Here is a 13,700-nt window from a genome sequence, read left to right as displayed (position 1 = left end):
TAGAAACATGAATTTAGGAATGTACAGCCCGGATTAAGTAATAACATATAAAAGGGAACTTTTTGGTACTTTTTCGTTCTTCAAAAGGTATTTTTTGAATTTTCTATAATATTGAACATGGGAGTAAGTGAGAACATATAAAACGGGACTTTTTGGTACTTTTTCGTTCTTCAACTTGTACTATTTGGATTTACTTTTATAATGAACCTAAAAACATAAAACTAAGCAATCAGGGACTTGAGTGAATGAAAATTTAAACTGGAGTATTTCTGGTAATTTTTCGTTCTTTAGCTGGTACTTTTTGAATTTTCTAAAATATTGAATATATAAACATAAAATTAAACACGCAGTATCCTAATTGAACGAAAATTTATCTCGCTTACGTCCATTTTGCAAAAAGGGCTCGATATCAATCGAAATCTCTATAGGCCATAGTTGACCCTGCCCCCTTCAATAATTAATTTTAACGTTTTCTACGTACTTAATAATACCATAATAAAACAATTTTTGTTGGAACGAAAATATGTAATGAAATCTTCTTCAGAAAATGACTTAAACGCACATAAATGGCTTTCAAATGTCGATGTCGACGAAATAAACATTTTTAGGAACCGAAACCCACATTTATGAAAAATAAAATTATGAGGATCGGTCCGCCAATATCATTCCAAAAGTTATCATTATGATAGAATTATGGTAGAATTAAAAAAAATACTTTAAATTATATATATTATTGATCCAATTCCACATTTAAGTCCCTAATCCGAAAATCACGGTGACGTTCTTATTAATCTAATGATCGGACCACTTCCGAAATTTGCTTTTTTACGACATATGATTTGCCGAATATAACTCTTACTTCTTACTTATTTTAATCATAAAATACCACTAAAATAGGAATAGTCTTCCTTTAGAGTTGCGAGTTTTCATACATTCTAATAATGTTTTCAAAGTGAAACTTTTGGAATATTTTTCAATCTCTTTGTGATCCCTTTAAATGATGTTGTTCTGGAAGAACTTTAACATCCATGTAAACATTTTGGGTAATAAACTGGGGGACTACCAATGAGGGGAGCGGAACCTCCCATATGAATTAAATACAAAAATTCATTTATCTGGGAAACTAATATAATTAAATTCTTCAAATTTTGCACGAACAACTTTAATATTCATCTGAACATTTTGGAGAAAAAAGGGCGGACTTTCATCTGGGGGGGCTTGGAGCTCCCATATGAATTAAATAAAAAAATTCGTATATCTGAGAAACTATTAGAGTTAGAATCTTCAAATTTTACTGAAGAACATTTAGAGAATAACGGGCGGACTTTCAATGGGGTGCTTGGCACTTCCCATATGAATTAAATACAAAATTTTGTATATCTGAAAACTATTAGATTATTCAAATTTTTCATAGATTAAATTAAAATCTTAATTAACGTTCGGAATAATTGGCGAAATTGCAATAATTTGCGTGGAATCTCCCATATGTAACAAATTGTATATCTGGAAAACCATTGTAGTTAGAATCATCAAAATTGTTAAGTAGGTTTCTTTTTTATATTTAGGGTAGCACAGCACACTGGGTATAGCTAGTAAATAAACAAATAAAATATCTTTGTTTTTACGTTATTGATCATTTTCTTAATGCAAAACTGATTTTCTGCAAGATGTTTTATATGGAAAATAGGGTTAAATATCGGCAGATCCTAGTAAAACTTGGAGAAAGGATTTGTTTTTAATTTTTAAGAAATTTTTATTCATCCCTGCATAATTTCTCATGCAACTTTTGAGTTTGCTCTGTTTTGTTGTTATAAACAATATATTTGCTTCCAAAATCCTACTTTCTGATCTCTCGGATTCCGTTTTTATTTAAAATCGTTGAAAAATTAAAAACTAAACGTAGTTGAAAACTTAGCCGGCTTACAGTCGATTTTAAGCCGCCGCCGACATATTTAGTGTCAGTCGCTGACGCCGTTAATATTTGTCGGCGCAGGGCTCTGTTTTCGGCTGATTGCAAGAAAAAGTAATATTTTTTTATTGAAATTCTACAAAAATAACTAATAATAATAATATAATTTTGAATATTTATTCAAAATAATAATAATTCGACTTTAGGCATCATGCTAAATTTAATGAAAAACTGTTGTAATTTTTAAAAAATTAAAAGAAAACAAAACTACTTTGTGCTGGCAAAAATTAGTCATTGAAAAGCGGTTCCCAAAAGAAAAAAATCACAAGAGAATCATCAACAACAACAAAAAGTGCAATTTTAAACAAAAAATTTATTAAAAAAAAAAACAAAAAAATGTCCTTTAAAAAAGATTTATATTACTGCAAAAATATTGATGACTTGGAAAAACGTTCCGAGATACCCGATGTCCGACAACGTAAAATGCAATTGTAAGTACAGTTGCATAAAGTGAATAAATAACAAACAAACTAGTTTCTAATCTCTTTCTATTTATGTTCTAATTATTAGTTTACTGGAGACAGCAAAAAAACTTAATGCTGAAGCTGAGAAACATTATCGCAAAGGTGATGAGGAGTTGGCCTATGTTTTCTATACAAAATATTTTAATCTGCTCAACAGCATTTACAAGAAACCCGACTATCAGGAGAATAAACCTCTGATAAGACAAATGTTGGGTGATAATCGCACCAATAAAATGACTATGGACCGTTTGGAGGCTTTAACTATGTCGCTCAACGAACGTTATGAACGTTTAAATGCTAAGAATAAAGCAAAAACAGCAGGTGCTGCAACGCCGCCAGCAATGGTGTCAAATGATCGTTCACGTTCAAATTCTCCTAAAGTCCTCAACAATGTTGTGGATATAGCCTCTATGCATTTAATGTCTTGTCAGCAATTATTCGAAGCTATGAAATTACAAAATGTTTTAGTAATAGATTGTCGTTCGGCAGAAGATTTTAAAACGTCTCATTTGCAATACAATTTAACGTTAAGCATACCCGAGGAAATTATACAGGCGGGGTAAGGTTTTGTTTGTTTTATTTGTTAAATAAGTTTTTTTGGTTTTTATGGTTTTTGCTTTGCATTTTTAGCATGTCGGCTGGTAAATTACAAGACAAACTTGACAACGAATCCAAGAAGCTATGGTCAGCTAGAGCCATTAAAGATGAGGTGGTTTTAATGGATTGGAATTGTTCGGAACCAAATCCTCAAGAAGACAGACCCATTGCTGTGCTAATGGACATATTGCAAAATGTAAGTAAAAAATCTAAGCATTTGTGACATAGAAAAAGTCTCCACTAATTTTTTAAAGAAAAACTTAAGTCTCCTCTAATTTTTTATATAAAAACTCTCCAAAAAAAGTTTATAAATAAATTTTAATTCCTTCAAGTGGGATCCCGATGTAACCTATCGTTCTCCCATCAAAATTCTCGAAGGTGGCTACGAATACTTCCTCTTAATGTATCCCACGTGGTGTACAAATCCCATGGTGCAGGCACCATCTGTACCACAAAATAATCTAAATCTTATCGATGATATAGAATATCCTTCGGTTTTCGATATACAAATGAAGGATGATATAATATTGAATATTAGCGATGCGGCAAATACAGTAAAATCACCAACACCATCGAACACAGTAAACAGACCCATCATAGATAGATCTAGCAAACATGCAGCTCTAAAAACTTATGATGAAAAACAAAAAGCCATAGATGAAATTGTTAAAGATCAGACAGTTCTCTTGGAAAAGGCCAAAGAAAATGATGAAGAATTACATAAGGTGGCCAAGCAATTGGATAATATATATGGTAAAAAACAATTAACACCCTCGGAACAGCAATTGGTGTACAATATGATGCAGTTGGAGAGTGCAGCAGAAGATTTTGTAAGTTTTCTTTTGCATTTAAAACGATAACTACAATAATAAATATTATCTCTAACATTTAGAAACTAGAAAACATGCGTCTGCGCGAAGAACTAGAAGAATACAAACGCCGAGAAAAAGAAGAAAAAGCCAACATTCCTTCTCAGCTTAAAGTTGAAGTAGAAAAGGCCACCAAAGAGATAGAAGCTAAAATCGAAGAACGTCAACGTTTAGATGAACAATTGGAGCGAGAGAAACAACAACGTGCCTTACAATTGGCTATAGCTAGAGAAAATAAACGTCAGTTAAATGCGAAACTTATTGAACAGGAAAAGCTGCAAACTGAACGTGATGTAGCTAAAAGTGATAGCGACGCTTATGATTTGGAAACAGAGCCGGAGCCAAAGCCCTTGCAGGAAGAACCTGAAAAGTTTATAGCAAAACCAGCCATACCACAGTTTGACCGTTCGGTTAAACCCCAATTAAATACCGCACGTCCCTCTCCGCCACATTCACCTAATATTTATGCTTTACAAAGACAACGTGACTTTTCACCTGTTGCCGGTTCAGTGGTAAGTTGGAAAATATTTTGAAACTTTTTTTTTCACCAATTTTTTATGAATTACAAGAAGTATCCACCAAATTTTTATAGGGAACAAAAAGTCTACACTAATTTTATTATGTAAAAAATAAGTCTCCAAATATTTTTTATAAAAAAATTAAAGAGACCACTAATTTTCTATAGAAAATATGAAGTCTCCACTGATTTATAAAGAAAAATTCAGTTCCCACTAATCTTTAATAGAAAAAATAAGTCTCCACTTATTTCTTACAGAAAAAACTAAGTCTCCACTCTTCTTTATAGAAGAAATTAAGTCTCCACTAATTTTTGAAATTTGATCTCCACTCTTTTTTATAGAAAAAATCAAGTCTCCACAAATTTTTTATTGAAAAAATCAAGTATCCACAAATTTTTTATAGGAAAAATCAAGTCTCCACAAATTTTTTATAGAAAAAATTAGGACTCCACTCTTTTTTGTAGGAAAAATTATGTCTGCACAAATTTTTTGTAGAAAAAATTAAGTCTCCACTTACATTTTATAGAAAAAATTAAGTAGCAACTCGCTGTTGATAGAAAAAATTAAGTCTCCACTCTTTATTTATAGAAAAAATTAAGTCTCCACTAATTTTTAATAAAGAAACTGAATTCTCCACTAACTTTTTATAAAGAAACTGAAGTCTCTACTAATTTTTTGTAGAAAAAATTAAGTCTCCACTCTTTATTTATAGAAAAAAATAAGTCTCCACCAACTTTTCATAGAAAAATTAAGTCTTCACTAATTTTTTATATAGAAACTGAAGTCTGTACTAATTTTTTATTAAGAAACTGAAGTCTCCACTAATTTTTTATAGAAAAAATGAAGTCTCCACTAATTTTTTGTAGAAAGAATTAAATCTCCACTCACTTTTGATAGAAAAAATTAAGTCTCCACTAAATTTTTATAGAAAAAATTAAGTCTCAACTAAATTTGTATAGAAAAGAAATAAGTCTCCACTAAATTTGTATAGAAAAAAATAAGTCTCAACTCGCTTTTGATAGAAAAAAATAAGTCTCCACTCATTATTTATAGAAAAAATTTAGTTTCCACTGATTTTTTATGGAAAAAATTAAGTCTCCACTAATTTTTTATGAAGAAACTGAAGTCTCCACTAATTATTTTATAAAGAAAATGAAGTCTCCACTAACTTTTCATAGAAAAATGTTGTCTCCACTAATATTTTATAAAGAAAATGAAGCCTCCTCTCATTTTCTAATAAAAAATCCACCATTTACTTAACTTAAAAGGAATTTTAACAAATTTTTTCTTAATAAACCCCGAAAAAATCCTTCCCATAAATCCCCTCCATCGTTAAGGGCACTTGTTATCTTGTCACCTTTAATGTAAATGTGCTGGCTGGCCGCATGACTAATCTTTTTAACTTATTTTTAGGTTTTAAAATTGTCTTTTAAAAATAACTGCACGTTTTTGATTTTTAAACATTAATTTAAACCAACAACCAGCAACAGTTTTCCTCAACCTTCTTCTACCAGCAAAAATATACGTCATCATTTTTATCCAAGAAACTAAATGAAATTTTTCAAAATCAATAATCTTAAAAATCTTTTTTCCCTTTCAAAAGGTCACGTTTTAAAAACCATACTTTCCTATTGCTTTCGTTTATTTAAATTTAATAGACGAGTAAATGTAATTACAATTGTTTTTAGATAGAGATTATTTTTAACTTTAGGGTTGTCTTAAATAGGAAACAATTTAAACAAATTTTGTTTAAAAGAAAACCCTGACCACCAAACAGCAATCTTTGTATTCCAAAGCACATGTTTGTTTAAACTTTTGCAGTAGACTTTTTACGTTCTGTTTGTTAAAATGTGATTCCACTTTACAAAATCTCTTTTACGCATGTTGGGAAAATGCTCTTCTTTGTTTTTCTTTCTTTATTTTGATTATTTTTCTTTCGTTTCTTTATTATTGTTGTGAAAATTGTCCGCCGCGTATATAGTTTTTCTCTGGCAAACTTAGTTTTCAGTTTTAGACGGTGTTTTAACAAAGAATGACGCTTAGTTTACAAAAAAATTTGCGAAATTTTCAAAAAATAATAAAAAATCTTAAATTTTTTACAACTTTATTGTTCGGTCTATTAAGATGATTATTGGCGGTGTTAAAATCCAATTACCAACCTCAACATATCGTTATACAGCCTCGTTACGTCCAATTAAAAAGGTGTGAGAGTTTTTTTTTTTTTATATTTTTCTTCTTTGAAGACAAAAGTAATATAAAAGAAATTTTGCCTACTTTAAGGGCAAGCAAGTAATATGTAAAACGTAGATATTTAAAGACTTTTGTTTATTTTAAATTGTAGCCTACTTTGTATGTAATTAATACTTAGCATACTTTTAGGTGTTTGTTTAAAAGAAGTGTAATAATATTCTTAATAGCAATTGTAATATATCAAAGAGTTTTTATGTTTTCAAATAAAAATCTATAAAGTTTCCTTTAACTACGTTTTAAAAATCTTTTCAAGTGACCTACATTGTGCATTTAAACTGTTAAAATATATTTACTATATAAAATACTTCTAATATAAAGATAATTTTATATATTATCTTAAAATTATTCGATGTTTCAAAACATTTATATAAAATTTAAAACCTAATAAAAAAGATTTACATTTACGGGTACCATATCTAACATAGTCGTTAATCTGGGCTATAGATCAGTCTAGTTTGGACTATATTTCAGCCTATATTCTGAAGCTTAGACTATAAATCTGTCTATAGTCTGGACTATAAATCTGTCTATAGTTTGGACTAAATATCTGTCTATAGTCTGGACTGTAGACTGTCTGTAGTCTGGACTATAGATGTGTCTATATTCTGGTCTATAGATATGTCTATAGTCTGGACTATAGATCTCTCTATAGTATGGACTATAGAAATGTCTATATTCTGGACTATAGATCTGTCTATAGTCTGGACTGTAGAAATGTCTATATTCTGGACTATAGATCTGTCTATAGTCTGGACTATAAATCTGTCTATATTCTGGTCTATAGATATGTCTATAGTCTGGACTATAGATCTGTCTATAGTCTGAACTATAGATCTGTCTATAGTCTGGACTATAGATCTGTCTTTAGTCTGGTCTATAGATATGCCTATAGTCTGGACTATAGATCTGTCTATAGCCTGGACTATAGATCTGTCTATAGCCTGGACTATAGATCTGTCTATAGTCTGGACTATAGATATGTCTATAATCTGGACTATAGATCTGTCTATAGTCTGGACTATAGATCTGTCTATAGTCTGGACTATAGATCTGTCTATAGTCTGGACTATAGATCTGTCTATAGTCTGGACTATAGATCTGTTTATAGTCTGGACTATAGATATGTCTATAGGCTGGACTATAGATCTGTCTATAGTCTGGACTATAGATCTGTCTATAGTCTGGACTATAGATCTGTCTATAGTCTGGACTATAGATATGTCTATAGTCTGGACTATAGATCTGTCTATAGTCTCCACAATGGATCTGTCTATAGTCTCGATTATAGATCTGTCTATAGTCTCGACTGTAGATCTGTCTATAGTCTGGACAATCTGTCTATAGTCTGGACAATAGATCAGTACTATTGATTAGTCTATGTTTTAGACAAATAGTCTATAATATAGTCTGGTTAATGAGTCTATTATAGATCAGTCTATTGACAGGTCTATGGATTAGATAGTGGACAATAGATCAGTACTATTGATTAGTCTATGTTTTAGACAAATAATCTATAATATAGTCTGGTCAATGGGTCTATTGTAAATCAGTCTATTGACAGGCCTACTATGGATCGGATAGTTAATCTGAACAATATATTATTTAAGCTCTATTTACTCTATAAAACGGTGAAGGTTTGATTGAAATCCTAAGATTATATCAAAATTAATAACCACTTTAAGACATTCACAGTGGCAATAGTTAAAGTTTGCTATAAGTTCTTTATTACAAGAGAAACCCACCCATATTAATGGGAAATCAAAGTAAATAATCAAGATTTTCATTTTCACATTAACATTTTAAGACATTTTCTTTGCATTTCTTTCTCTTAAATATGTATGTTTGCCTTTTAGTTTTATAACCTTTTAGTAGTTTATGTGGTCGATTACTAAAAAAAATTACCTTGGCTTTGGTTTGATTTCAGTTTTTTGTTCTTTGCTCTTTATCTTAAGCCATAAATATCTAACGCCATGGCGTCTGGTTGTATAAATAGTTCTACAAAATGTATATAATATTTTGTTTTTGCTTTTTAGGTGTGTGCAAAGTAAATTAATTGTTTTTTGATTTAATCAAACGAATTTCTTACTTTTTGGCAAACTCATTATAGAAAAGAAAAGGAAATTTTTATAGATATTTACCCATAAGAAGATAATATGTAGAGGCATTAACCTTAAGTGCAAAGTTTATGAGGTGGTTAGGGAGTAAACATTCTGCTAGCTTTTAAAGATTCAAAATATTTAAAAAATCATCTGCACTGAACTTATAACTATATAGTTAATAGTTCGAAAAGAATATAATTTCTAATTAACTATAGGTCAGACTATAGTTTGATCTATAGTTAAAACTTTAGACCACTCTATAGTCTTGACTACAGATAACTATATAGTCATGACTATAGATCAGTCCATAGTCTTAACCATATATCAGTCTATCGTCTTAATTATAGATCAGTCTATATGCTTAACTATAGATCAGTCTATAGTCTTAAGAATAGATTAGTCTTAATTATAAATCAATAGACCTAACTGTAGATCAGTCTATAGATCATTTTATAGTCTTGACTATAGATCACTTTATAGTCTTTACTATAGATCACTCTATAAATCACTTTATAGTCTTGACTATAAATCACTCTATAGTGTTGACTATAGATCACTCTATTGTCTTGACTATAGATCACTCAATAGCCTTGACTATGGATCACTTTGTAGCTTTGACTAATGAGCAATATAGATCACTCTTTAGTCTTGACTATAGATCATAACCTTGACTATAGAGCACTAAATCACTCTATAGTCTTGACTATAGATCACTCTATGGTCTTGACTATAGATCACTTTATAGTCTTGACTAATAGAACATTCTGTAGTCTTGACTATAGATCAGTCTGCAGTCTTGACTATAGATCAGTCTGCAGATCATTCTGTAGTCCTGACTATAGATCATTCTGTAGTCTTGACTATAGATCAGTCTGTAGTCTTGACTATAGATCAGTCTGTAGTGTGAACTATATATCAATCTATAGTCTCGATTGTAAATCAGGCTAATGACTGCAGATAAGTCTACAGTATAGACTATAGATGAGTCTAATGTCTTTACTAAAGATCACCTTATAGTCATGACTATAAATTAGTCTATAGTTTACTTTGTTTCTTGTAAAAAAAAGTTGAAACTAAATTTGTTTTAAAACTAAAAAATCTATAACTTAATAAGTAAAGTAAGTTATCTATCTACCTTTCTTGAAATTAATACTGACCCCTATATTTTACAACAAAGAAAACTAAAAATTTAATATTTCTTATATATTGAACTTGACATTCTTACAATTTAAATACAAATATGTGAATACATGTGTATTTACTATTTAGTCAATATAAATATTTAATCCCCAGTTGGTTCATACACAAAATTTAACGTTTATTACATTAAATATTTAGAACAAAAAAAAAAACAAAAAGAAAACACACCCTCTTCTTACTTTTAACAAAAAAAAAAAACTAAAACACATGTATGTTTTACATATTTTTTTTTAAATAATAAAACAAATTTCTTTTCTGTTCACTTTTAAGGGTCGTGGTTTGACGGGCTTAAAGAATTTGGGGAACACATGTTATATGAACAGCATAATACAATGTCTTAGCAATACGCCACAATTGGCCGAATACTGTATAACGGACAAATATAAAAACTATATCAGTCGCAATAATAAAACAAAAGGACAAATTGTTGAAGAAGTTGCCGCACTAATTAAAGTTTTATGGAATGGCAATTACAAATGTGTTGCCAGCAAGGATTTGCGTGTAAGTTAACCATAATGTCTCTCTCTCTCTTTCTGAAATCAATTAATTAATTTCTTAATATCTTTATTTATTTTCCGTTTTCTTTACAGTATGTTATTGGTCAATATCAGAAAATGTTTCGCGGCATCGAACAGCAGGATTCTCATGAATTCCTAACCATTTTAATGGATTGGTTACATTCTGATCTACAGACCGTAGCCCAACCGCCTGAATATATACGCGAACCAATGACCGCCTCCGATAAAGCGTGGTTAGATTTTACCAAATCAAAAGAAAGTTTAATATTGCATTTATTTTATGGCCAAATTAAGAGTATCGTTAAGTGTACCACCTGCGATAAGGAGTCGGCCACGTATGAGTGTTTCTCAAATCTTAGTTTAGAGCTGCCGGAAAATAATAATGTTTGTCATTTGTCACAATGTTTAGATATGTATTTTAGCGGTGAACGTATACACGGTTGGAATTGTCCGGCCTGTAAGCAGAAACGCGATGCAATTAAGAAATTAAATATATCGAAACTGCCGCCGGTATTGGTGATACATTTGAAAAGGTGAGTAGTTTTTTGAATCAGGCTTTCAAAGTCTTTACTCTAAAAGAGTATATAGTCTTGACTATAGATCAGTTTATAGTCTTGAATATAGATCAGTTTATAGTCTTGAATATAGATCCGTTCATAGTCTTGACTGTAGAACAGCATGTAGTTTTAACTATAGATCAATCTAGTCTTGACTATAGATCAGTCTATAGTCTTGACTATAGATCAGTCTATAGTCTTGACTATAGATCAGTCTATAGTCTTAACTAGAGATCAGTCTATAGTCTTAACTAGAGATCAGTCTATAGTCTTGACTATAGATCAGTCAATAGTCTTGACTATAGATCAGTCTATAGTCTTGACTATAGATCAGTCTTTAGTCTTGACTATAGATCAGTCTTTAGTCTTGACTATAGAGTCTATAGTCTTGACTATAGATCAGTCTATAGTCTTGACTATAGATCAGTCTATTGTCTTGACTTTGGATTAGTCTATAGTCTTGACTGCATATCAGTCATACCCCGACAGCCGGTTCTACGTACCGAAATGACCCGAATTATTCGGCCAAGGGCTGTCAACCCCAGCAACAACAATACAACAACAACTATATATCAGTCATTAGTCTAGACTATAGATCAGTCTATGGTCTTTATAGACTATATTCTTGATTATAAATCATCAATAGTGTTGACTATAGATCAGTCTATAGTCTTGACTATAGATCAATCTATAGTCTTGACTATAGATCAGTCTATTGTCTTGACTATATTCTTGATTATAGATCAGTCTATATTGTTGATTATAGATCAGTCTATAGTATTGACTATGGATCAGTCTATAGTCTTGTCTTCAGATCGGACTATAGTCTTCGCTAAAGGTCAGTCTATAATCTTGTCTATAGATCAGTCTATAGTCTTGACTATAGATCAGTCTATAGATCAGTCTATAGTCTTGCCTATAGATCAGTCTATAGTCTTGACTATAGATCAGTCTATAGTCATAACTATAGATCAGTCTATAGTATTGACTATAGATCAGTCTATAGTATTGACTATAGATCAGTCTATAGTCTTGACTATAGATCAGTCTATAGTCTTGACTATAGATCAGTCTATAGTCATAACTATAGATCAGTCTATAGTCTTGACTATAGATCAGTCTATAGTCATAACTATAGATCAGTCTATAGTATTGACTATAGATCAGTCTATAGTCTGGACTATAGATCAGTCTATAGTCTTGACTATAGATCAGTCTATAGTCTTGACTATAGATCTGTCTATAGTCTTAACTATAGATCAGTTCATAGTCTTTACTGTAGATCAGATTATAGTCTTTAGTGTAGATCAGTCTATAAACTTTACTGTAGATCAGTCTATAGTCTTGACTGTGAATCTGTTGACTATAGATCACTCTACAGATTGGTCTATAGTCTTGACTATAGATCAGTTAATAGCCTCGACTGTAGATCAGCCTAAAGCAATCGTTTCTCTTTATTTATTCACTCTATTCCTCATTACTCCTTTCCAGATTTTATGCCGACACAGATTCCCTAACACCCTCCTACAAGAAGAAACAAAACTATTTACGTTTTCCCCTCGAGAATCTCAATATGTCACCGTATATCACCATTTCCGAGTCCAGACGCAATACCACAAAATCCTATGAACTATATGCGGTATCAAATCATTATGGTTCCATGGAAAGTGGTCATTATACAGCATTTTGTAAGAGTGGCACCTATGGTAGATGGTTTAAATTTGATGATCAAATTGTTACACCTTTAGATGCATCAAATGTCGTCTCAAGTGCTGCTTATATATTATTTTATACACGTTTACAACCCTCGCAATATATATCGCAAACCTGTCGCCTTTAATGCAAGTTAACTAAGGCTTAGGGTCTTTTTAGTTTAATACATTCTACTATAACAATTTATAATTATTTCTAGTCTATAATAGAAATTTTGCCTTAAAAGAATAATAATAATAATATAAAACGAAAGGTTTAATGAATTTTTTTTTCTTTTTTTAATTTTATTTGTTTTATCTTTAATTAAAGAAAAAAAAATTATTTTAGTGTTGCTTGTTGATAGTTTTAAATTTATTTTTAAAAAATTTACTAGCATATTTTTAAAATATATATATTTTTGCTTATTTTTGCTTAAAAAAATTCCAAATATTTGTTTTTAAAACATTTTAGTTTTCTTTTTTATTATTTTAATATATTTATAACTTTGTATAAATATTTGTTTACAATTTATTACAAAAGCTCTTTATTATTATTCTTATAACACAATTAAGACTTACTGTTAATAATTAATGAAAAAGAAAATTTAAATTTCTATAATATAAATACATATAAATATATTTAAACTATATATTAAATTTAAAAATGATATTTAATGAGTAACCTTACATAAATACATATATTTTATTTTATTTAATTCATATTATTATATATTTTATTCTATATATTAATATTCTTATAATTTATCATTAAATGCCAAGAAAACAAAGGAAAAAGTGAAACTTATAATAAAATGGAATATTGTTATTTTTTGGAAAAAACTTTGAAATTTACTTAAAAACAAGTTTCAATTTTCAAATAAGAATATTTTAAAATTCCAACAAAATTGGAAAAGTTGCGGTAAGGTAAGTTTTGTAGTGAGAGCTTTTGAGGCAATTAAGAATTTTTG

The 13,700-nt window shown here is 30.0% G+C and overlaps 1 protein-coding gene across 1 annotated transcript; it reads left to right on the top strand.

The window, feature by feature from the left end:
* Positions 1 to 2,054: 2,054 nt before the first annotated feature.
* Positions 2,055 to 13,042, top strand: LOC119615610 (ubiquitin carboxyl-terminal hydrolase 8). Its single transcript, XM_037971618.1, has 8 exons — positions 2,055 to 2,400; positions 2,480 to 2,992; positions 3,064 to 3,226; positions 3,363 to 3,860; positions 3,923 to 4,411; positions 10,237 to 10,467; positions 10,557 to 11,017; positions 12,533 to 13,042. The coding sequence occupies exons 1-8, from the start codon at positions 2,306 to 2,308 to the stop codon at positions 12,879 to 12,881; spliced, it is 2,799 nt and encodes a 932-aa protein (XP_037827546.1). The 5' UTR covers positions 2,055 to 2,305; the 3' UTR covers positions 12,882 to 13,042.
* Positions 13,043 to 13,700: the final 658 nt, after the last annotated feature.

Source organism: Lucilia sericata, unplaced genomic scaffold (genome assembly GCF_015586225.1).
Source record: "Lucilia sericata isolate MDLA Ls3-8-SP2 unplaced genomic scaffold, ASM1558622v1 Contig006217F_arrow, whole genome shotgun sequence".
NCBI lineage: Eukaryota > Metazoa > Arthropoda > Insecta > Diptera > Calliphoridae > Lucilia > Lucilia sericata.
Note: the sequence above shows the minus strand (reverse complement) of the source record. Positions and strands in the feature narration are given on the sequence as shown.

Bases quoted from the DNA above. Each gene is read 5' to 3' on its own strand.
- LOC119615610 (XM_037971618.1), top strand. From the start codon at position 2,306: ATGTCCTTTAAAAAAGATTTATATTACTGCAAAAATATTGATGACTTG. The intron at 4,412-10,236 runs GTAAGTTGGAAA...TTCACTTTTAAG, and splicing joins CACCTGTTGCCGGTTCAGTG to GGTCGTGGTTTGACGGGCTT. The intron at 11,018-12,532 runs GTGAGTAGTTTT...ACTCCTTTCCAG, and splicing joins TTGGTGATACATTTGAAAAG to ATTTTATGCCGACACAGATT.